General features: G+C 46.8%; 1 protein-coding gene across 7 annotated transcripts in view; it reads right to left on the bottom strand.

The window, feature by feature from the left end:
* Window positions 1-2,871: 2,871 nt before the first annotated feature.
* Window positions 2,872-25,315, bottom strand: part of BCORL1 (BCL6 corepressor like 1) — a 66,970-nt gene continuing 44,526 nt past the window's right edge. For all 7 annotated transcript variants that reach the window (XM_088794970.1, XM_088794967.1, XM_088794969.1 and 4 more), the window contains 7 exons: window positions 22,630-22,853; window positions 18,265-18,486; window positions 15,996-16,162; window positions 14,902-15,047; window positions 8,066-8,143; window positions 6,579-6,732; window positions 2,872-3,298 (listed from right to left, as the gene is read on the bottom strand). In XM_088794970.1, coding sequence (XP_088651096.1) covers window positions 3,019-3,298; window positions 6,579-6,732; window positions 8,066-8,143; window positions 14,902-15,047; window positions 15,996-16,162; window positions 18,265-18,486; window positions 22,630-22,853 — 1,271 coding nt within the window. In that variant the 3' untranslated portion in view covers window positions 2,872-3,018. The remainder of the gene's footprint in view (window positions 3,299-6,578; window positions 6,733-8,065; window positions 8,144-14,901; window positions 15,048-15,995; window positions 16,163-18,264; window positions 18,487-22,629; window positions 22,854-25,315) is intronic.

The raw sequence follows: 25,315 nt of genomic DNA, 5'->3' as shown, positions 1-25,315 counted from the left end.
TACTGTTACAGGGTTATTTGGGAACCTGAGGAAGCACCTATTCCAGAGGGCCTCTGGATCAGAAAGTAGGGAAGTGAAAAAGCCAATGAGGACTATTCATATTGGGGCTCAAAAGGGATGATGCTCCTACATCTGGGCAGAAAGACTCGGGTCAAGGCTGCTCCTGGGGCTTGAGCAAAAAGAGTAGCTAACAGTTCTTTTCTGGGGATGACTGGACTCCAGTTGGCCAGACACAGAGATCCCCTGGCCTATACACTGACAAGGCTCTCTAGAGACTTAAGCCACAGTGAGAGACCCTAAGAATACTGCTTAAAAGGGACTCATTCCAGGTCTGTCAAATATCCCCTTCCCCTCAAACAGTAACAGGCACATTCTGGAGCCAGTGGTCAGAAGGAATCATAGCTTTCTCCCACTGTTTTTCAGAAGTGGGAACAAAGGTGGTAAAATCCAAGGCATCCAGGAAAGTTGGGCATCTTGACTCCATAATACCCGGGACTTAGGAAACCAGGACCTCAGAAGGTCTGCACTGTGTGGGTGGGCAAGGGGGACACTGGCACACAGTGAAGGCAGTGATAAGACCATGTAGTGAGATGCCTATATGGGTGGTCCAGGGCAGGAAAGACAGACAGCAGGCAGGTGATGTCCTTGAGTTAGAGGATCATTCCTTACCACCACTGAAAGAGGCCTCCTCCCTCCTAGCCTGCTACTTCTGTGGCAAACAAGGGATGTGCACGCACACTCACACACGTGCACGCAGGCACACACACATGCACATGCGCGCACACACACACACACACACACACACACTCCTAAACCAGTGCAGGTACGCAATTCTCCCCCCCAGCCAAGACACCCAGATTTGCCCCTGCCTTTCCTTTTCTTCCCAGATCTTGCCCCAGTGACCCAAATGTTTACTAGCCACTCCACCTTGTCCTCCTTTGTTGCACCCTTAAAAACTGAAAACTGCAAAGCAGTATCAGGGTTTCCCCCTCTGACCTCATCAGGATGCCCATCTTCTTTAACCAAGGAAAAGCCAATATGGGAGAATAGTAAAGAGAGACAGGAGACAGAAGCCCTGACACAGGTTTTTCAGTATGCAAGTGTTTTTGACTCCACAGCCAGTTGCTTAAAATGAAACATAAAGGGCAGCCAGAATACACACCCAAATGCAAAAAAGTAAAGGCAAACATAAAATAAACCACAAAATACCATGAACCCCAACAAAACCAAAAAATTAAAACCCAAAACCCCTTGACTATATATATATATATATATATATATATATATATATATATATATATAGTATGTTTTAAAAGAGAGAACAACTGTTCAAAACCAACGGGGCAGTATGGTGGGGGTGGGGAGCAGTCCTACGGAAGGGGGCTGAGAACCTCCCCCTGGGAACCAAGAACAAACAATACATAGAAAAGAACCACCAATGCTCCCACATGGGTCAGGAGTCTCCAGAGAACAGATTGTCCTATCCCCAAACTGGCATATTTTTGTCTTTTTTTTTCCATTTTCTTCTTTTGTTGTTGTTTTAGCACCTGTACAATAAAACTGTACCATCTCCAACCAGAGCCGGCCACAGTGAGGCCCTCCCGCCTTTTGATGGCACGTACTCTACAAGGATTGTTCGGAAAAATAGCAATTGGTAGAAAAATAAGAACAAGAATGGGAAAGACAATGCCACAGAGGGGGGCGGGGACAGGGAAGCAGCCTAAGCTCCTCCCTCTCTCTCCCTGAACTATCCCAATGCTGGAGGCCCAAGGCCAAGCTCTCAGCCTGGTTCCCTGCCTGAGACAAGTCTCCTGCCCTCACCTAGGAAACAGCTGAGGCCTGGATTTCACATCTGGCAATCAACCAAAGAGCCCTCTACAGATTCCAAGGAAGAATGGAGGGCAGAGGGAGAAGGGGGGAGGAGAGAGGCAAGGGGTGCTTTGAGTCTGGTAAGAAGAAATGGGGGGCATGAGCTGGGAGTTGAGAGGCTCAGTATCCAGAGAGGGTCAGGGCAGACCTGTGTGAGGTGGCTGGGGGTGCAAGGGGAATAGCTGCAGGAACAAACCCATATTGTGCACTCTGAGGGAGCAGAAGGAAGCATGAGGAGGGGGCAACCTCATCCTTCAGGCCCATTCTCAATTCTCCTTTATTAAAGTAACTCATTAACCCCTCACTCCCACAATCCTCTCCCATCCCCAGTAAATACTAATCTCAAGATATCAGGGCTGCTGCAAAGGGCAGGGGTTGGTGAAATGAGAAAAACTGGGGGTGGGGGAGCACCAAAGCCTCAGGATTTACCCCCAACCTCCAGCCCTTGGCCAGCACCAGCCATCTTCATCAGTCACAAGTCAATGGCCACCTACCCCTTTCTGTCCCCTCCCCAGTGATGGAGGGGAGCTGGCAGAAACTCTCAGAGGGAGGGAGGGAGGGAGCAGCTCCAGAGCTTAATCAAGAAAAACAAAGAAAGGAGGTAAAGAAAGTCCCTCAATACAACAAGTTGTCTCAAATCATCACAGTGATATAGACTTATCAGAAACCAATGAAACAATACAAATTAAATACTAATAAAATAAATACTATGGAAGACAGAAGAACAAAGGGGAATAGAGGGGGCACTCAGAGATTTAACTTTTCTCATTTCTCCTCCAGGCAGGCCACAGCCACCCAGGGCCAAGATTTTGTCTTGGTCATACACAAGGAGGCCAGTCTAAGGGAACCTGGTGCCACCGCCTACCACCCAAGAGACCTCTTGTCCTCAGACGTGGAGTTCAACTTTCCACCCTCATCACCAACCACACAACAATAACGATGACAGGGAGATGAGAACTAATTGTAACCTGCCCTCCCCCCAAAAAATCCAGTCACTAATGCTGGCATTGATAAGGCGGCTTCTTGTTGGTCCGTATTATTGCCTCATTCTGCAGTCTGGTGCTCGGCGGGGGGGCGGGGGGGGGACAGGAGGTGGGGAAGGGTGAACTTGGGAGGAGAAAGAAGAAAAGGGAGGGGCTGTTTTCCTGGTCAACTGTTCCAAGGCTGGAACTCCACCTCAGACCCTAGGAGCCGAAGTAGCTCAGGCTCATACCGCACCAGCTCCACAGTCTCAGAGGAGCCTGGGGGGCATTCGTCCATGCCTCCAGGCCTCTCAGCAGGGGTCAGCAGCTGACTGGAGGCCACCTGCCTGTAGAACTCAGCCTTGGGCAAGGTGGTAATTTCAAAGTGCGGGAACCGAGCCTGAAAGATCCTTGAGGAAAGCTTCAGCCTCTTCAGGACATCGGTAAAGAGAAACCAGTTGCTGGGCCTGGAAAAGGCAAGGATGAGAATTAGGGAAGGAGGCTGAGGGGAAGTGGCGGAGGTACTGGGACCACTCTGGAAGACCCAGGAAGGCTGTAAGTCTGGCTACCTGCACTAAACCAGAGGCTTCTTGGGTGTAGCTAAGGCAAAAATTTGCTTCTGCCCCCTCTGTTGGCTGGCCCAGCTTTCAGCTAAATGACAAGCACTCAACCCATAACTGACCTCTTCCAAAAAGTGGGAGCAGGAGGGAAAGGGGTCTCCCAGAAGCTAAAACTCTTAGCAGGCTTCCTGAGGCCTTACCTACAACGATGACCTGGAATTTATCATCTGCTAGGACCAGTTCCTCCCCCACCAACCCTTGCCAGCCCGGGCTGGTTTCCCTTTCCTGTTCTCACTCCTGCTTCCCTTGCCTCCTTGTTCTCCAAAATCTTCCCCAGCAGAGGGGGGGCCATGGAGAAAGGCCGACACTGCGGGTAATCCAAAAGGCATTTCTTTTTGGCTCTGGAATGCATTAGACAAGATTTTTTTTTTTCCTCCAGCAGCAACACCATCATTTCTGCAGGGCTGGAGCTCACATTACAGCAAGTCTGCCTTTGCTGAGCACACCCGACTGAGTGGCAGGCTAGGGACAGCTGGGAGGGGTGCTGGAGAGGCCAGTCATAGGCCAAACGCTTGCGTTGACTAAACCAGGAAGAAATGCTGCATCCTCATGTCAGTGGTCTCTGTTTCCTGGGCTTTCTCTTCTTGCCATTTACTGTCCCAGGTCTGGTCCTCACCAGTTTTGGCCTGGACTCAGCCTCCTAACTGCCAAGAGTCACTCTTCTGCCCTCCTCCACACCCACACTGGAACCTCTGTTACTATTAAGTTTTCTAAGAAGAAAATCTGACCTGTTCATTCACTCCCTAAACAGCTTTCAATGGATCCCCAGTACCTCCAGCAAAAAAAAAAAAAAAAAAATCCAAATTCTTTCACATGATATTATGCAAGACCTTCCAAACATGACCCCATTCAACCTTTTCAGCCCAATCTCCACTCAGTAACATACACACACACACACACACACACACACACACACACACACACACACTGTATTCCCCACTCTACCAAGTGCCAGCCATTTGAGGAAGGACGAGCCTTGCTTTATGAACGTGTATGTCTCAGTGCCTTTTGCTCATGCCACGCCCTCCCTCATCCTCTCCTCTCCAGCCCAGATCAGATGCCATATCACCCATGAAGACTTCCCCCGATGTAACTGGTTGCTCGTCCCATCTTCCACAGTCTCTGGCACTTGGTTCACACCCCTATTATACTACTTTTAATGGAGCCCATTTTGGAAAGGATACAAAAGAAACATAAACTTTGGTTCTCTCTGTGGCATAGGAATGGGGGCTCAGGGTGGACTAGAACTGTTATTTTTTACTTGACACTCTTCTGAACTGTTTGTGTTGTTAACAATAATAAATTTGCTTAGGACATTTGGCCTTCTATTAGGGTTAATTTTATACTTGTCTGTCTCCTCCACTAGACTGGAGACTCTCTGAAGGCCAGAACTGTATTCTGGTCCTCAGTGTCTGACCTGGTGCAACTGCTTAAGACATGTTTATGTAATTGAAGGTTCTGTACAGCACCTAAAACTTCTACTGAGACCCACAATCCTTATTCCTAAAATGCAACATTTCTTCCAAATGAGCACAAACTCTGTCATCTCACAATCAGGGAATGGAGTGTTCTGGGGTAAGAGAAAGGGACTACAGATACCATATACTTGGAACCTTACCTTCAAAGAATGCAAAAAAACCCCAAAACATTAACACTAAAGATCAGAATTCAGTTTTGCTTTGACGATACAGAAGTCACTTCTGAATGCTACAGGGCCTTAGAGTCATTGTTCTACACCCCCTACTACTTCTTGCAAAACAAAATTTTCACATCGTGCTGCAGCTGTGGGGACGGACAGATTCAGAAGAGGCGCTGGAGGATGTAACATCAGGAAAAGCAGCTTTGGCAACACCAAACTCTCAACCGAAAGCCTGCCTGCCACCCGCTTGCTAAGTGGTGCACAGCCCTGGTTGCCTGTGTTCTGTCCACACCTAAAGCACACTACCCTGGTCCTTTTAGTGCCTGGGGCCCCAGATCCTGTTTCAGAGAGGGAGGTGCTGAATACTTTGGAGGAATTAACCGTGCAATACTATATCTCAGAGGTCTAACCCCGCCCTTAGGATCAGCTTATGTGCAGAAGAATAAGGACCAAAAGCCCCTGAAACTTGATCTCTACTAGTGTCATCATATAGGCTAGTTTAATGCTTATCAGTTCATGAGGGAAGGTATGCAAAGAAACTGTGGTCAAGTGGTTAGAGTCGTCAACAGAGGGGCTCAGTTGAATGGCTCATAATCCATTGTCCACACCTTTCTCTATCATGTGCACTTCATGCTCTTTCACTTAACAAAAAGTAGGATCTGATTTTTTAAGAATAGATATCAAAAAAGTATCCTTAAAAGTGTTTGCAAAGGTATTTAAAATATGTGACTACACCAAGAAGAAGAAAATACTTAATGATGGAGGCTAAGAACAAAAGGACAATTCATCCTGCATAGTCCTAACCAGCACTGCCACTTGTTGCCGTACAGTGAACCCAACAAAAACCACAGCCCTGCAGTCTGTCCAGCTCCCTTCTGAATCATCAAATAAAGATTAAATTGGGTTCAGTCTAATGTTAAGTGTCAGGTATATTCTAGTCTCCAAAAATGGGTGAACCCTGTTATAAATACATAGTAATCTGAGATGACAGCGCCGTTGCCATCATCTTGCCAGCATTAAGGCTATGAGAAACCAGCCTGTGGATTACTTAAGGACCATTGGCTCCATAGTTATGGCAACCATATGTCCCGGCTTTTCCAAGACTCTCAATTTCAGAATTCCGTCTCGCTGTCCCCAGAAACCACAAAAATGTTCCAGAGATTTTAATAGTTCATCAGCCCAAATATCTCCCAGATTATCTCTTACACTCAGGAACAACGCAAAAATCCTTTAGAGAGTGAATCTAGATCTGGGGTTTGGGAAATAAATATAGTCAATGTATCCAGAGCTTACAGCTTCTATTGTGAACATAACCAATCTGGGCTAGAAAGTCAGGCTGGCGGTGGTCAAATATTATCTTTCCCATGCTCCAGCATTTGTTCTCCAGGTTTCAGCTTCCTTCTGGAGAACTCTACCCTTCGCAGGGAAGCAGGCCAGGGGTTGCCAGGATCCTGGTCCTCAGTCCCCATAGATCTCTTAGACACTTACCCGTGGGACACTGACACTTGGAGGTTGTAGCAAGGGAGAAGAGGCTTGTCTGAGAACTCAAACATAAAATCATCCTCTTCCCCATCATCTCCTTCTTGATCAGAGTTCCCAGGGGGATTATGTAGGAGGTCACAGGCAAACCCGTCTTTTTCCTCTATAAGGAGAGCACACAGGGAATTAGGAATTAGCTACATGCACAAACCGAAGAACAGAAATGCTCCAACGAGACAAAGGGTTATGAAGGTGGGTGATTAGCTCCTGATAAACAAGTCATCAGCCCCCTGGCGTGGGCCAAGGTGTACTAATCCCATAGTTTCCATCCTTGGGAGAGCACATGAACGTTCTAGTCTTGGAAGACAGTATTTTGTGGCCAGAGATTCATTATACTCCTCCACATTTCAATCGGAAAAAAGCAAGGTGATGTGAAGGATGAGCAGCTCAGCTGTTGGAGATGGAAGCCTAAAGATACTACCACAGTCAAAGGCAAGGTAAAAACATCTGTCCTTCAGGGCGCCAGTTTGCTCAGTGGTTAGAGCGCAGCGCTCATAAAACCAAGGTCGCCAGTTCGATTCCCACATGGACCAGTGAAACTGTGCCCTCCACAACTAGACTGAAAACATGACTTGACATGGAGCTGATGGGTCCTGTTTTTACACACTGCTCCCCAATAAAATAAAATAAAATAAAATAAAATAAAATAAAATAAAATAAAATAAAAGAAAGAAAGAAAGACCTGTCCTTCACTTCTCACAGCTTTCCCAAATCATCCTGATTGCTTGCTGGGATCCCTAAAAGCTTGGATGGGGCTCAGACCGTTCCCTTCCCCCAGCCACGTGTCAGCCACGTGTTTGGGTATGCCTTGTTTCACTCCATCCCAACCTCCTGCTCTAGCTTCCTTCAAGCTCAGGGGTGGGTGCCTCCCTCAATCTGCAGCCCTTGGCCTGATGGTGAATGCCAGATGACTGACACAGATAAAGACTGGCTGCTCTTCCAAAAGAAGAAAGCTAAGGGCTCGAGAGACAGCAGCTATCTCAGAAACTGTGTGCATTGTAGGGGCAGGGGCGGGAGGAAATGGCAGCTGCCAGATGAGGAGTTAGGTCCCTCTTGAGTGTGAGAAATGCCACATGAGGTGACAACGTGCATAGGGGTGGGGCTTCTGGCAGGATTAGGAAAAAACAAGGGAGGAGAAAGGGATCTTGGAAGAGAGAGAATTAAAAATAAATACCCAGGATGGAGAGCAGTAGAGGGCTAATGAGCGACAGCTTTGTCCAAATCAATGGCATCTCCTGATTTAGGTCAATGACTTCTGAGTCTGGGGGAGGAATACACTAGGGTTTGGGCTGAAAGGGTCTGTAAGATACTAACAGGGGAAGAAGGGCTATCTCCACAGGGTCACTCCTGCCTTTGAAAAGAATCAGTGAAACCCAAAGGAAATCCTGCATCTCTGAGCCATGGGAGAGGAAGGAGGAATCCCACTGAAAGCTTACCCAATACAGAACTGCTGTAAAAATCCCAGGATACACCAGGATCACCCTCTGCCCGGCCCTGAAGATCCGAAAGGTGATCTGATGAAAGAAGAGAAGGCAGTGAGACAAGGAGGGTAGGCTGGAGAAAGAATCTGGAAGCAAAGTACGTCCATGTGGGGCTAGGAGAATGGGAGAAGGGAAGGACCACAACAGGGGCCGGGAGTGACAAGAGAGTGACATGCTTCCAGCTATCAATCAGAGGTTGCAAACCAGCAGCTAGGAGCCAAAGGCAGCCCACTGACCACCTGGGGTTTGGCCCAGTGTTTTAAACAAACAACAACAACAACAACAATAATAGATTAGCATCCATCATTTTAAAATTGAAAAATTTCACTTAAAAAATCCAGATTTCCAACTTTTCTTGAAAAAAAATATCAGATCTGGCAACACTATAGCCACATTCCTGCATGTCAACAGTTGGCTAGAGGGAGAGGCAACATGTGCTGCTCTACAATTCAACCAGCCTGCTCTGCTCTCTTACATGAAGGCATTTAGGTCTGGGATCCCTGCTTTAAACGGTGTAGGGAATTACTCTCTAAGCAGAATCCTAGACCTACCATAAGATTTTAATTCCCTGCTGGTCACAATGTTCATTTATCCAATAATGATCTCCCCAAATTCAAAGTAAGATAAGGAAGCACAATTCCTCTGTTTCATGTTTGAAAAACATGGGGGAGATGGCCAAGTTTACCCTGACAAAAACCTTTTGCTTCCACTCCTAGGTACAGACTCAAAAGAATTGAAAATGGGTGTTCAAACAGAACCTTATACCCAAATGTTCATAGCAACTCTATTCACAATAGCTTCAAAGTAGACAGAACCCAAATGTCATTCAGCTGATATCCAAACAATGGAATATTATTCAGTCATAAGAAGGAATGAAGTGCCGATATATGCTACAATATGGATAAAACGTGAAAACATTACACTAAGTGAAAGAAGCCAGACACAAAAGGCTACATATTGTATGATTCCATGTATATGAAATATCCAAAACAGGAACATCTATAGAGATAGAAAGCAGATCAGCGGTTGGGAGGGAACAGGAAATGGCTGCCTAATGGGTACAGGGTTTCCTTTTGGGGTGATAGAAAAATTCTGGAACTCAATAGTGGTGATAGTTGCACAACATTCTGAATGTACTTAATATCACTCAATTGTACACTTTAAAATGATTAAAATAGTAAATTTTATGTTATAAGCATTCTCCTACAATAAAAAAAATTGATTAGTTGATCTGAGGACAGATATTAGGTCACCCTTTAGCCTCCTTGTTTCCTAGCTAAGCATCATCTAGTGGAACTGTTTCACCTCTCAAACTCACATGGACAAAAAGCAGATTTTCATGAAAAATTCAATTGTGTCATTTTTGGGTACGTGGCCCAGCAGTTGTCAATATGCCAACTAGTACAGTTGGCAAGCTGATTTAGCTGTATATGGGTGCCACCAGCCCTTAAGTGATACCTGGGCAACAGAACAAGAGAGAGTCCAAAGGGCACAGGTGAGGTGAGGGTGTCCCCTAAAAACAAAATCCCAGGAGGAAGTAGGCAGCCACTTTTAAAGGAGTGGAGCTAGTTTCCCCCAATGGAAGGTACCACTGAACTCCAACATACCTTCCTATCAGCAAAAAATGCCTATTAGCTGTTCTGACCTGCTGAAAGAAGTCCTTTTTTAGCAACCTTCTAGGAGATGAAGGCTTTCTTCCAGTAGGAAAAGGCAGCCAGAGAGAAGCTTTCAAAGTAATGTTTGAGCAGCTAGAATGAAAAACCTTCAGTCACGTACATTAGATCTTTTGTGCACTTCATGAAAAAAACTCTGAGGTGATTGCTGCCAGCTTATGTGCTCTTCTGTACCCTGTGCCACTTGAAAGTTAGCAGTAGTTTCTTCTTCTTAAATAATTTGTCAGTTACCAGGTTTCCCCGAAAATAAGACCTAACTGGAAAATAAGCCCTACCATGATTTTTCAGGATGACATCCCCTGAATATGTCCTAATGCATCTTTTGGAGCAAAAATTAATATAAGACCCAGTCTTATTTTCGGGAAACTCGGTAGGTAGGTGTCTATTCTGTGCCTAGCCCTATGCTAGGTGCCCTAGGAGATAAAGGAATAAGATCCTAAGTTCCCAAAAGGCAGGGACCACATCTGTCTTGTTCATCATTGTCTCCTTGGCACCTAAGCCCAGGTGCCTGGCACACAGTAAGAGCATAATATATGGGGAAGAAAGGAAGGGAGGGAGGGATTACTACAAGGCAAGACTATAAAGTAATGTGCTTGCTTAACCAGCATGCTGAAACCTAGGCATTCCAATGACTGCTGTCCCCCCTGAGAGGTTGCTGGAGAATTCCCTCAAGCACCCTAGCTCAACACATTTCTAGGGCTCCTCTCTAGGAACTGCCTTCAGAGCCCCTGGCTCATTCCTCTATTTCTCCTCACTAACAGCAAATCTTTGTCATCTGCAGGTGAATTTACCTTTTTGAGACAGCCAAAAGTTAACTGGCGTGAGCAAAGATGCAAAAGTTAGAACAAGCCTGTGAGTGGTACACAAGAAGAAACTGCAAGGTTTGCTTGATGGCAAAACTGCGAGTCACGTTTCCTCTCAGGTGTTCACATACAATCAGGAGGAAGAGTGACTTTTCTTTTCCTTAACTCTCCCTTGCCACTTCCCACAATTTTCAGTCTTTTACTCTTATCCTTTCCTTCAAAAGTACCCTCAGCCCAGCAATCCTGCTCCTAGGTATATACCGAAAAGAACTGAAAACTGGTACTCAAATACTTGTACACGCACATTCATAGTGGTGCTAGTCACAATCACCAAAAGGTGGACACAACCCAAATGCCCGTCAACTGATGAATGAAAAAAGAAAATGGACATCCACACAATGGGATATTATTCAACCTTAACAGGAAGGAAGTACTTAAACATACTACCACATGGATGGACCTTGAAAACATGCCGCAACGTGAAAGAAGTCAGACACAAAAGGCCTCACATTGTGTGATTCTGTTTATATGAAATGTCCAGAATGGGCAAATCCAGAGACAGAAAGTAGATGGGTGGTTGCCAGGGGCTGGGGGGACAGGGAAATGGAAAGCAACTGGTTAATGGGTATGGGGTTTCATTTTGTGGTGATGAAAATATCTGGGAACTAGATAGAGGTGGTGGTTGTGCAACATTGTCAACACACAAATGCCAGTGAATTGTTTACTTTTAAATGGTTAATTTTATGTGAATTTCGCCTTGATAAAAAAATAAATAAATAAGTACTCAGTGTGAGCGATCACCCTGGCAATTAGAGTTTCTCTATTTTCCAGGGTCCCATCATACCCGTCCCCATCTCCTCCAATCAAGTTGCCAGCCATGAAAGGAGAGAAAAACAAAAAGCAAGTGGTCTTTGACATGGATCATATGGCAGAGGTCTCTGACAGGAAAAACAAAAACCTGTGATTCAGTGACCTCAAGTGGTAAATTGCTAACCCTTTCATCAGTGGAAGGAAAAGCAGTCCTGATACTTCCTCCCATGCCCCAAACCAAATGGCAACAATGGCCCCCAGCCCCCACATTCTTTCCGACAGAGGAGGAAAAACAAATCTGTTTTCCCTTGGCTAGCTTGGATCTTCAAAGGGTCAAAGGCAAATCAGTCACATGCCTGCCTGTCATTCGGCCGAAGGATAAGGTATTTCTTCCCAAGGCCTTTGGGATGGTTTGGATGGCTTGGTGCTCCAAGCCCCAGAAGGAAAGAGAAAGGGCTCACTGCCTGGCCTTCAGTATCCAGCATTATACCTGAAACCCAACAGGGGCTCCATAAATGCATGGATGAATGAATGGATGAAGGAGTGCTGCTACATCCTTCATAATCTCAGGAGAAATGGGCTTCACTGTAGGCCAACCCAATATAGGAAAACCCACATTTACAACCTAGATGTGAATACCAACATCTTCTGCTTCACAAAAGGATTCACTACAGGATACCTGTAAATAGTGACATCCCTTTGTGTATTTAAAAGAGGATTTGATTCTCACACTCTTCAAGAACAGGGGCCTTGTACAAAGTGAGGGAAGCTCTACATGAGGCACAACCCTGATGTTCTCACTCACTTTTTCTGCCTGCAGAAAATGGAGCCCTTGGCACCCTATGGGGATTCGCCTTCATTTTCTGCCCAGTGGGATCTCCACTAGGGGAGGAAGAAGACAATTAATCTATGGAGATTCTGGTCAGGCAAATGCTTGGGGATGAACAGCAAAAAAGCTTTTTAAATACCTCAGTCAGAAAGGCAAGGTAAAAAAAAAAATGCAGCCAGGTGTAGGGGTTGGGGATGTGGGACAGTGGAGGGAACTGCCACTCCAACCTCATGGTGCTTCCTGCAGCCACTAATGCCACTCTACCCAGTGGCTCCTTGAGATCTGGGAGGAGGGGTACCAGGATTAGAGGAGAGAGGGAGAGAGGGAGAAATACTCAGTTCAAGGAACCAAAAAAAGCCCCTGATGATGGTTGCACAACATTGTGAATATACTAAGTATCACTGAATTGTTCACTTCCAAATAGCTGTTAGGTGAATTTCACCTCAATTTTTTAAAAAGGCCCTGAGTATTGTCCTCTCGTCCCCCCAAAAACAGTCTTTGGGCCCAAGTCTCACCTCCTGGAAGCCTGCTGACTGCTGCCAATGCCTGCCTCACTGGGATGTCAGGCCAAGGTCCTACCCAGGCTTGCTAGCACTCTCCATAACACCCAGAAAGAGCTCTACCTTTAACACCAGTTGATATTTGCACAGAAAAGAGGTGGCCCAGTTTTAACACTCCCTTCAGCTTCTGGCCGCCATCATGAAGCTATAGCTCCATCCCACAAACCTGAGAAACAATATCAAGATTTGAATGAAGGTGTTTGCCCTGGATAGGCTAGGAAGTGCTGGAATTAAGTCTTCTTTTGATTCTGTAACAGGGACTGGCATTCGAGTTAGTTTAAGGAGGTGTCAAAAGGCTGACTAGTAGTTGAGATGAGTTAATAGAAATAATAAGAAGAGAGAAAAACGTGTTTATTTTTTATTTCTTAATCTAAAATAATCTGAACATTCAAATTCCTTTGGGATTTTGGAGAAGGGGTCTGGGACGTAAAGAGTTCATCTGCTTACTCGAGTGGTCAGAGATAGCTTTATGTGAATGCAGAAGGCCCCAAGACCCTCATGGGGGCAGTCTCTAGTCCACAGAGGCCCTAGATTAGAGCTGTTGATCAGAGACAGAGCTTCATGTGATGCTTTTATCAAGTTGAAATGCCCTGGATGGTCATCTGTGTCAGCTTTTTCTGGGAATCTAGTGGACTGCAGACAACCACACACGTGTATATATGAGAGTACACGTGGAGCATAGTATGTGGGAGGAGGCTACAAAGAGTGCTTGCCCTGAGCCCTGCTTCAGCTAAAAGGAATAGGAGTTATCACTGGCCCAGGACAAATGGCTAAATGAGCACCACAAAGTTGCTCTGCCCCTCAGGGGCCTGGGACCCCACAGCTTGGGGGAAGTAAAAGGAAGTCCTCCTTCTGTGAGCCAGGGAGAGGTTGGGTCCAGCTGTGAGGCCTGAGGCCCATACACAGTGACCAGCAACTGCAGGGTTTAGTCTGCTTGACTGGGGACTGGGGACTGGAAGCCAAGGGCCTCCCTCAGCAGCCTCCCATCGCTCCCCCTCCAGCTTTTATTAGTATTTGCTTGCACTTCTCACCTAATCCCCCTTTCATGGGGATCTTCAGTTCAGTTTCCTTTGTTTCTTCCTCCATCATCAGCTACCTAGTTAACCTTTGATTGATAAACAAATGAACTCCTGATTAGGAGCCCAGAACTGTCTCTCTGTAGGGTGGGGACTAACCAGGCAGTGGCCTTGGTCCTTGGTCCTGTGTGCTCCCAGTCCAAGAGAAGAGGGGTTCTACCACAAACATCAATGCCTCCAAGGAGTGTCAGTGATACAACTCCCATCTGCTCCATCTGTCTTTCGCTTAAGCAATCTGAAGAAGTAACTGTCAGAGCAAGGGCCCAGCTGTGATGTCACTGAGGAGGCTGGGTTCCTTCCTTTGGAGGTCAGGTCTGAGGAGATTCCCAATGAGCATGCCCAAGCTAGACTTCCCTCCTTATCTTCCTCCTGCTGCCCAACTCAGTAGAGCTATCTAACTGCAGACAAACAGCTGACATCCACTAATGAGAAAATAAATGCTTATTGGCTTGTGGCCCTTGCCATGGGCCTGAACACCAGACACTTTTCCAGAACGGGTAGGTGAGACAGGAAGACAAAGGAACGGGTGGGGCCGGGGGGGGCACAGAGGGAACATTCACAGTTACCACAGGCAAGGGCTATGAAGAATAAAGCATCAGAAGGGATCCCACGGTTTCCACTGTGATCACCAACAGGAGAAAGTGCAAAAACAACAGTAAAACACTAAGTGTCACTTCTTTGTAACTGACATCCCATTCAAAGCACATTTTGCCCCCAGCTAAATCTATTAATGGGGCTGCTGTTCCACAAGGAGGCCTGTCCCACATGCCTCACTGGGAAATGTGACCCCACGGGCTACCAGGGCCCTGAAGAGGATGCATGCAACACGGACACTCACAGCACAGGGACAAGAGGAAGTGGACCTTTGGGCTTTTCAAAGGTCATAGAGATTTCTGAGACCCTTGAAGGTAATCCTGGGAAGAGGGCTGACACCCCTCACGGAAGCTGTTGTACATGGAGGGAGATGAGTATCTCCTCAGGAGTTCAGGAATCAGAGGCCAGTCCCCACAATGATGGCTTCAAGTCTGGTCTGGGCTTACCACTGAGAAAGCGCTTCATGGTGTCGCTACTGGCCAGCTTCATGGCCGTCTGTCCAGAGTAGGTGGCCAGTGTGGGGTCGGCCCCATAAGACAGCAAGAGCCAGATGGTCTCCAGGTTGTCGTTGACCACTGCGTCATGAACTGGCCTGCAGAGGTGATACAGGGTGAGGACAATATGGCCCAAGTGGTAACCTGGGTGTCTAGACTCAGGCTATGTCACCAGGAGAAAGTAAAATGAGATGACCCCAGTGTAATGTGGGGAAGATAGGGCGGGGGAACCACTTCTGGCCTGCACCCCTCCACTACAGCTCCTCACCTCCTCTCCTTGTCCTCTCTCTCTGCCTCTTTCTCCTCCCTCCTATCTCTTTCTTATGTTCCTCTCACATCTTGAGACAGTCCCTAGGGCACAATGGAGCTCCACTGGCAGCTCTGGAATTTAGGAGAGAACGGTCCCCTGACTGAGGATAAACTTAAAGCAGATGCTTGGGGTATGAACAGGAGGACGCGCATGACGTCCCATGAGCAGGAATGAACAGAGTGGCTCCACAAACCAGGTGGCAGCCAAGCAGGGCCTATGTCCTTTGATCCAAGTCTCTCACATGCTTTGTAGCTCATGTCTCAATTTTGCACAAGAAGTAGAATTTCTGGTAGAGCAGAGGAGAATGGGTGCGATTTCTTTAAGACACAGCAGGTATCTTTTAAAAAGTATACAGAGATCACATCAAGAATCAAATCTGGATGTTACCCTAAGGTCAGCCTCCTAGTTCCCAAAGCCCAAGATTCTGCCTGAGACAGGTGCACCCCCAGAAAGGAAGGACAATTTCTGGGAAACCTAAGCAGTCTTCCTGGTGAAGCTGTTATCTGATTGGGAGATCCCTAAACACCCAGCCTCCCCTTGGTAATTGATGTGGACTGGCCAGCCAGGAACACACCCACCCCTGCCCTAACCCGGTTCCCTCTGCAGTCTGCAGATGTCTTCCTGAAACACCTCCTGATAAGGCCTCTCTGCAACTTGCAGCCTGGCATGATGCAAAGGTCCAGACTGGGGGTGAGCTGGGAGAGGGTGGGAGTGGTGGGAGGAATGGTCTTCTTGCCTCGTGCCGTCTTGTGCACTACAGTTCACATTGGCCCCATGCTCCAGCAGGATGTTCAGGATATCGGTCCAGCCCCGGGAGCAGGCCTCATGCAGGGCCGTATAGCCAGCATTGTCGCGGTGATTCACGTCCTCGCTGTCTTTCTGAAGGCAGTAGAGAACAACATCCTGTGCGGACAGAGATAGCTCCATGAACAAAGAGAGGCCTAATTCTTGAAACACCCCAGTTAGATTCAAAGCTCTCCAAATGTCCAGAGAGTCTCAGAGCCTGTCCTTCATTCTGAGGACTGACAGGCAAGTCTCAAAATCTTTTGTCAACAAGTCAGTCTTGAGCTACCATCGCCAGGGCCTCAGCTCTGGGACGTTTTCTTGGCAGTGGGGACATTCCTTATGACCAAGAACACTCATCTGGGTGTGGGTTGCTGGGGTGAGGTCCTCAGTGAGGCTCATCTACCCATCCAGAGCCCAAACCCTAAGGCCTCTCTGAGCACATGAGTTCCCTAGTCTGGGGATTTATAAAACAGCAATGAGACTTGTGGTGGCAAGCACAGCCTCGGGTAACTTGAGAACAAGGAAGAAAGAATTGGTTCAAGTACTAGCCATGGGTACTGATTTTCACTGTTTTGAGTCCTACCCCCAGATGCTTTTCCCAGCCCTCCCCTCAAATCAGGACTGTTCCGAGTATAATACAGTGCAGTCATTCATCCACGTACTAATAATTAGCTTCCCTGGGCTGAAATAATAGGACCAGAGGCAGAACTATGGGCCTAGAAGCACCCCAGCTAGTCTGGGATGAAGCTAGTGAATAAGCTGAGGGGGAGGGGAAAGGCAGCACTTCTGAAGGAAGAGGCCATAGCAGCTACTGGGGGGCCTATCATTAGCGTTCTCAGGCCCTGGTGAAATGGGCAGCTCAGCTGTCCTGACTGACAGCTACGTCACAGGCTGGCTGGTAGAGCGAGTGAGCAAGGGTGCAAGCAAGTGAACATGTGTGACTACATTGGGGGTGCTGCCTCCTGGATACAGGAGCTGTCACACCACTTGAGTGTGGGGGAGCATGAGACCCTCTACCCTCCTCACCAATGCAGATGTTCACCTCTCCCCTAGGCCACAGACTACCCTTCCTTCCCTCCTGTGACACAGGCTGGCTTACCCTCCAGCCCTGTCCTAGTTGGTTCTCCTGTGGTTTCCTGTTTGCTGGTTTGGCCCCAGGTTAAAGAAAATTAACCTTGAGGGCAGGGGTTGCACATTTTTTTGCCTTCAGATCTCCCTTGGCAGTCCTCGAGACCCCCACACTAGGTGCTCAAGAAAGATAGTGGCTTGCAGTTGAGACACTGTCAAGACAGCTCTCCTGTGCAGACCAGCCTGGCTGGGAGTGTGGCTACCTTTAAATGAGTTGGTTATAGGCATCAGAAGCCTTAAGAAAAAAAAAGAGGTGCTATAACCCATCAGCTTCACCCTTAGGAACAAATCCTGAGGAGATACTCGGTGGGGTAGGCAGAGGTACACAGTCAAGGGAGTTCATATCAACAAAAAGTGGGAAACAACCAAAATGTCCAACAATGTTATTTCATGATGGTGAATGAGTCAGGTTTCCATTCCTACCCTGGCACTTGGGAATCAAAATGACCTTGATATGAATTCAATAGTTGGGTGATCTTAGACATAACACTTAACACCGCTAAGAGTTGATATTCTCACCTGTAAAATGGGGATAATAAAACCTACCCCCACAGACTCATGGTGAAGATGAAATGATATGAAGTAATCAGAGCTCTTAACATGACAAAAGAAGTGTTCAATAAATGCCAGATTCCTTTCCTGCTTTCTTTCTGATCCAGTGGGGTGAGTCCGGCCCTGCACACCAACATACTCCTGACCCCTCCACTACTGGAAGCCGAAATGAGGGGATACTGGATTAGGATATGAAGAGTGAGCAATGATCACCCCTGTTCTCTCCGAGTGGGGGAGCCACTGCACTAAGACATTCAAGACAACATAAAAGGCCCAAGTCCTGTTTCTGGTCTAGAATTGTATTGGATGATGTTGTGTTTCTATTTCAATTATGTTCGTCCCAAATTGCCATTAAAATGAGCTTGCATTCACCCACACATGCCAGAGACACAGAAGCCCCAGAGGCCATCTGGGCGGTAGAAGGCCAGTCTGGGCTCAGGCCCCAAACAAAGCCCCGCCCAGGCTACAGAAGAGCCAATGGGAGAAGTTTCTCCACAGATGCTTGAGCAATGGCATCGTGCAGCCAGGATGCTCCTTACCTTATAGCCAAGACGGGCCGCCCGCTGCAGGAGGGTCTCACCCGCATTTTTGTTCACTATGAGGCGCCGTGCCTCTGGGGGGATCTGCCGGGCTGTAGGTGACTCTGAGACCTCCTCTAGGCTGGTACTTCGGGACTTAGAGGGTGTGCATGGTTCCGTGGGTTTCACTGGGGTGGGAGATTTGGGAGGTCGTGCCTTCTGCTGGCTCCAACGCCCTTTGCCCTGGAAGCAGAGATGTAGTCCTGGATCGGCACAGATTCCCATCCACTTCTACCCAGTGAGCAGATGCTAAGGGGCTCAAAGCCTCAGCCACACAAACCAAGGAATGATGAAAGGAATGGAAATTAGAGGGGACATCCCAGCTTCTCTTAAGCACTCTGCATACGTTATTTACCTGACTCAACCCCCACTTATTGAGGTTTTATAAGTCATCTCTATAAATAAGCAGAAGCAAACTCTGAGAGTAAAGACCAGCAGAGAGAGCTATCTTTGACTAAAGAGGCACAGCTGCAGAAGCCTTCACTCTTGTTGCAAAAACCTCCCCCCACATCTAAATCTAACCCTCACCAGACCTCCCCCATCTTCCACCACATTGCATCTCTGGGTCACACTCATGCCCACATGGGGCAGTAGACAGCGCTGAGGCCCAGGACTCAGACCCGGGTTTGAATCCTGCCTCTGCCATCCACCAGCGGCAAGGCCCAACCTCTTTGAGCTTCACTTTCTCCCTTGCAGGGTCTTTGAGATAACAAACTAGGAAACCTCCAGAACAATACACAGGGTGGGTACTCACAAAACATTAGAGTCCTTTCTTCATGAATGACTCCCGTGTGTCTCTTTTTTCCTCCCATCTAAACTGGAATGTCTAGAGCAAGTTCTCATGCCTGTACCACCATGATATATTGTATCTAGGGGGACAAGTAACTCGTCTCCTTAGTTCAGAGGTCTTTGTATCAGGAGGAACTGTGCTCAAGGAGCTGTACTCAAGGAACCAGACCCAAGGAGCCTCATCTGAACCTGGATCTAAGTTAGATGATGAGATTCTAAACTTGAAGATGATGTCATAACTGGTTGAGACTTTGGCGGGGGCCTTGGGAGAGGTGCATGTATGACTTGCGTGTGGGAGGGACATAAATCACTGGGGGCAGAGAAGGCAGACTGTGCCTTCATCACATTCTAAGATGGACCCTGATGATCCCCACCTCCTGATGTTCATACTCTTGCATAGCCCCCTCTCGCACTGGGTAGGGCTGACCTTGTGTAGCCGATAGGAGGTTGCAGGGATGACGGTGTGTGACTGCCAAGGCAAGGTCTTAAAAGATAATGCGGCTTCTGCCTTGCTCTCTGTTAGATCACTCATTCTGGGGGAAGCCAGCTGCCATGTCATGAAGACACTCAAGCAGCCCTTTGGAGAGAACCCCAGGCAAGGACAAGACACCTCCTGCCAACAACCAGCATCAAGTTGCCAGCCATGTGAGGGCACCACCCTGAAAGCCCCAGCCCCAGTCAAGCATTCAGATGAATGTAGCCCTGGCTGACACCTTGACTGCAACCTCATGGGAGACCTCAAGCCAGATCCAGCTAAGCCGCTCCTGAATTCCTGATCCCTAGAAACTGTGAGATAATACATGTTTATCATTATGTGAAGCTGCTAAGTTTTAGGGTAATCTGTTATATAATATATAGCTAATACATCCCTTAGTTTATCCAAATCCTTCAGGGAATCAAGGTCTCACTTAAATCCTATGTCTTCTACAACATTCTACAACACTCTGGTCCCCACTGCCCTCTATCTCTGCATACCTAGAACACCTAGTCTGAATCACATAATCCAGTGTCTGGTGTCTGCCTTAATTTCCTTTCATTGTTTCATGGGCAAGTCTGGCCTCCCCTGCTAGGTTTTAAGCTCCTTGGGAGCAGGGTTCACATTGTCATTTTCTCTTTTGTTCCTTACAGCACTTAACTCAGGGCTGGGAACATCATCACAACAAATATTTGTTGACTTGATTCAAACCAGCCATGTGCAGCGTACTAGGCAGCCAGAAAAACTGCCTAGAAAGACATGAAGCTAGGAAAGGAGGGCCCATGGTATTTGCTTCCCCTGGTAAATCGCAAGGCAAGAGCCACTATCTGTCCCCATCCCAAAGGGGCATAGAGGTACAATCACTAGCAGGAAGATACCAGCTCTCAGCATAGAATGCTGCTCTACCGCCAGGAAGACAGAGGTGTATAATAGCAGTTCTGAAGGATGCTGGGTAAAGTGCCCAGGTTTTTGGTAAGCCTAGCCAAGAGACAAAGAGTGACTCTCCTTCTAGGGGCCAGAGCTGCCAGAGACCAAGGAGACCGAGAAGGGGAGTAACAAGAGCAAGTGGGGGCCACCTCCCTCTCCTCACTTCCCTCCTGGTTCGGAGCCCCTGTGGGAAGAATCCTTTGGCCAATGCTCCAGCTTTAGTGTTGCAGGCAAGTTCTCCCCATCCTACCCCCACCTTGCTTTCCACTATAGAGCACTGCACAATGGGGGCAACTGGAGCAGGTGGAGGTGACTGGGAGAGAAAGAAAGGCAGGCAGGAGGGAGAAAGGGAGGCCCTGTGAAGGGAGAAAACCTCTCCGAGAGGAACATTTCAGTGGATATACTGTCAGACAGAATAACCAGACAGAAGCATCGGCGTGTGCTCCTGACTATCAGGTGGCTGGTCATCTTTGTGTGGCATGGGGCCATCTGAGTGTCAGGAGGAGCAGGGGTAAGGGATGGGGGGATGCCCATCTTTTGCCAGAACTCAGGGTTGCAGTGTTTCCCTGCCTAGCTGCCCCCTCCCCCAGTATCTCCGGGATACAGGCAGAAGCCACCCATTCATAGGGTGGAGACATATGGAAAGAGTAGGGTGGGCGCATGGGGTTCCAGGGGGTAGCCAGGCCCACTTCATGACCCAACTGTTACTCATGACCACTGAGCAAGCTTGCACAAGTCCCTTAACCTCCCTAAGCCTCAGTTTCCTCACTATGAAAAGACGACAACAACGCCTAATTCCAAGAGTCACTGTGGGAATTAAGAGCAATCGTGTAAATGGAGCACTCAGCACAGACTTCCTTGCTCCTCTGTCTCCTCTGGGGGTCCGAGGAAATGGTCACTGCTACCTTGCCACTCCGTGCCTCATGCCTCTGTCCCCTCATTCTTGTCTTGGCTGAAGCTCAAGCTTCAGGATGTATACCAACCTCGGAGAGCACTTTACAGTTATCAAAGCCTTTAACATCATTGCCTCCTTTGTTACCCTAAGCACCCTTGTGAGATGGAAAGGACATGGAGTATCATCTCCATTATTAAAGATGAAGAAATAGGCTTGAGTACTTTGTCTGAGCTGGAACCAGATTTCAGAACGGGGAAGGGGGAGGGGAGGAGGAAAAGAGCGGGGGGGGGGGGACGGGGGCGGGGGATGAGCAGCTGGGTGTCCCACCTTTCGTCAGTGCCACTTAGGGATCCCTGCTCTGGAGCTGGAAAGAATTGGAAGAAGCACAACCACCAACACAAGCCCAATATAACCTCTCTTTTTTGTTGTTTGTTATCAATGGCAAATACATATTACAAGTATGCATTTTTGAACCCAAACCTTCACTTCTCTCAAATATACAGCTTACCCAGGATGAGAACTTTGTGATTTTTTTCGGATTGTACAATGTGGAACCCAACATCAATGCCATGAACATCAGACCCAAAAAAGATGTCAATTTTGAACAGGGTTTCTAGAACATTTGCCTGGCTACTGATTGGTGAGTGCCCAGTTACCTGTTCCTTTGCTTCCATGAGAAGCAAAGGGACTAGGGAGTGGCTGTGGGGAAGGGTGGCTATAATGGGGCCCACATGGAATTCCTTCAGTCCCACCCTCCAGCAACCTTTGTCTGGACATCAACATCCTTGCTCCTACAAGTGGTTTTCTACCTTGATTGACTCAGAAAGCTCCCTGATTGGTTTCCAGTGAGTTAAGCCAGGACAAAAGCTTCCTGATTGGATGTTAATAAGCTATTCAGGCTAACATCCTTCCATACTCTTTAACTCTTCCTTAACTCAAAGGAGATCCAAGGATTGTAGAGGAAAAGCCATCATGGACCAAACGCTCTAGTTTTCAAATATTTATTGTTAGCTCTAACTTTAGTTCCCACTCTTCAAATCATCCTTGAAACCTTCTAGAACTAGTTTAAAATATTTTAATAAATATGGGTTAATTTGATCCTCCCCATCTACTCACTCACTCACTCACTCACTCACTCACTCACTCACTCACTCAGAGAACTGTTGACTGAGAAGCCTGTGGAAAACCTGCAGCCCTAACCCACTCCTCTACCCGCCAAGTCCCCTCAGTAGCAACATACCTTTGCCTCTTCTGAGAGGTTCACCATGTGCTTGGTCTTGCACTTTCGTTTTCCTGATGGCTTTTCTGAATTTTCAAGGCAGGCTGGCTCCTCCAGGTTATTTGAGAGTAAACCATTCGGCGAATCCGAGATCCCCTGGGTTTTGTTGGGCAAGAGAAGGTTCCTGTTCCTGAGGTGGTGCTCTGAACTTTGGGAGGAAGTCTTCTGCTTACGGGCCTTTAAATCTGAAGACAAGAAACAGGAAAGAGTGGATGTCAGGGAAATGGAACACAGAAAAGCTATGAATGCCTTCCTCTAAAATGAATCAGAGAAATTTAGGGATTAGAATCTCAGTACAAAACTGTGTAACTATCAGCCACCTGTATCTAGTGTGGTGCCGACAATTCCACTAAATACTTCTCAAATGGACACTGTATTTCAACATCAAAGTCCCTCCTCTACACGAAGGCAACTTTTTCCAGCCTTGCCAGGAGGGGCAGCCCATGTGGTTGTCCCAAAAATGAGGATAATTTTTAAAAGATTTCCTCATAGTGCAGAGCAAATGAGAACTTTCTTTTTAGCTTTCCCTTTATCCCCTTAGTCTCTTTCTCCGCTCTGATATGAAAACAAATTCAGAAGCTCTGCTGAACTGAAGTATGAAGTATACTGGGTAAAGAGTAAATAGTAGGAGGCTTCCTTTATAGCCTCAAGTTCTATCTACCTGGCTTGGTGGTCACTCTGAGGACACAAAGATCGAAGCCACAGAAACTCCCTGAAACCAGAAGGTGCCATGGGGAATTAGCAGGTGGGCAATCACAGAAACCTGCTGCCTTCCCTGGTTGGAAATCCTGGCTGGAAATCAAATTACTGGAACACACTGGGCAACATCTCTAATTCTAGCTCACTGAACAAAGCATTTTCTTATTTTGGAAAGTGTGGTTGTGATTCCTACGGCTCTTTCCAGCTCCAGAGTAGGGATCCCTGAGTAGCACTGGGAAACCCATTACCAAGAACCTCATCCCCCACGTCAGTTCTAAACCCCATGTGTAAAGGGGATAGACTGAGTTTGCTCTTATCTCTTAGCTAATATTAGTGTTACATGGCTTGGCCACTAGATGTGTGACTGACTGGAGACAAGTCATAATCTCCTTGAGCCTCAGTTTCTATGCCTGTAAAATGGGGAGGATATAATCCAAATCACAGGACTAATATGAGAATTAAATGAGCAAAACCCCTTTATAAAGTGTTATAAAGAGTAAGGCATCATTATCATGTTACTTAAGTGTAAGCGCTTTAGGTAGGGTCATGCCCATGTGTTCTTTTTTTTTAAAAAAATTGTAGAAATTAACCAGCTATTTATTTCAGTAAAACTAACCCCACAGAATTATCTAATGTTGAGTTAATTCTTTTTTTTTTATTAAATTTATTGAGGTGACAATTGTTAGTAAAATTACATAGACTTCAGGTGTACAATTCTGTATTACATCATCTATAAATCCCATTGTGTGTTCATCACCCAGAGTCAGTTCTCCTTCCATCACCATATATTCGATCTCCCTTACCCTCATCTCCCACCCCCCACCCCCCACCCCCCTTACCCTCTGGCAACCACTAAACTATTGTCTGTGTCTATGAGTTTCTGTTTCTCATGTGTTTGTCTTGTTCTTTTGTTGTTTTTGGTTTATATACCACATATCAGTGAAATCACACGGTTCTCTGCTTTTTCTGTCTGACTTATTTCGCTCAGCATTATACTCTCAAGATCCATCCATGTTGTCACAAATGTTCCTATATCATCTTTTCTTACTGCCGAATAGTATTCCATTGTGTATATATACCACAACTTCTTCATCCATTCATCTATCAAAGGACATTTTCGTTGTTTCCATGTCTTGGCCACCGTAAATAAAGCTGCAATGAACATTGGAGCACACGTGTCTTTATCTCTAAATGTTTTCAGATTTTTTGGGTAGATACCCAGGAGAGGGATTGCTGGATCATATGGCAATTCTATTCGTAATTTTTTGAGGAACCTCCACACTGCTTTCCATAACGGCTGCACCAGTCTGCATTCCCACCAACATTGTATGAGGGTTCCTTTTTCTCCACAGCCTCTCCAACATTTGTTACTATTTGTCTTGTTGATGATAGCCATTCTGACTGGGGTGAGGTGATATCTCATTGTGGTTTTGATTTGCATTTCTCTGATGATTAGTGATGTTGAGCATTTCTTCATATGTCTATTTGCCATTTGTATGTCCTCTTTGGAGAAATGTCTCTTCAAGTCCTCTGCCCATTTTTCAATTGGGTTGTTGGTTTTTTTGTTGTTGAGTTGCATGAGTTCCTTGTATATTTTCGATACTAGCCCCTTATCGGAGGCACTGTTTGCAAAAATCTTCTCCCATTCAGTTGGTGGCCTCTTTATTTTGTCAATGGTTTCTTTTGCTGTGCAGAAGCTTTTAAGTTTCACATAGTCCCATTCGTTTATTTTAGCTTTTACTTCCATTGCTTTTGGAGTCAAGTTCATAAAATGCTCTTTGAACCCAAGGTCCATAAGTTTAGTACCTATGTTTTCTTCTATGCAGTTTATTGTGTCAGGTCTTATGCTTAAGTCTTTGATCCATTGTGAATTAACTTTGGTACATGGTGACAAATAGCAGTCCAGTTTCATTCTTTTGCACGTGGCTATCCAATTCTCCCAGCACCA

This window comes from Rhinolophus sinicus, chromosome 18 (assembly GCF_057876585.1).
Source record: "Rhinolophus sinicus isolate RSI-liver-muscle chromosome 18, RSI-T2T, whole genome shotgun sequence".
Lineage (NCBI taxonomy): Eukaryota > Metazoa > Chordata > Mammalia > Chiroptera > Rhinolophidae > Rhinolophus > Rhinolophus sinicus.
The sequence above is the reverse complement of the archived record's forward strand: the minus strand, read 5'-3'. Positions and strand labels throughout refer to the sequence as shown.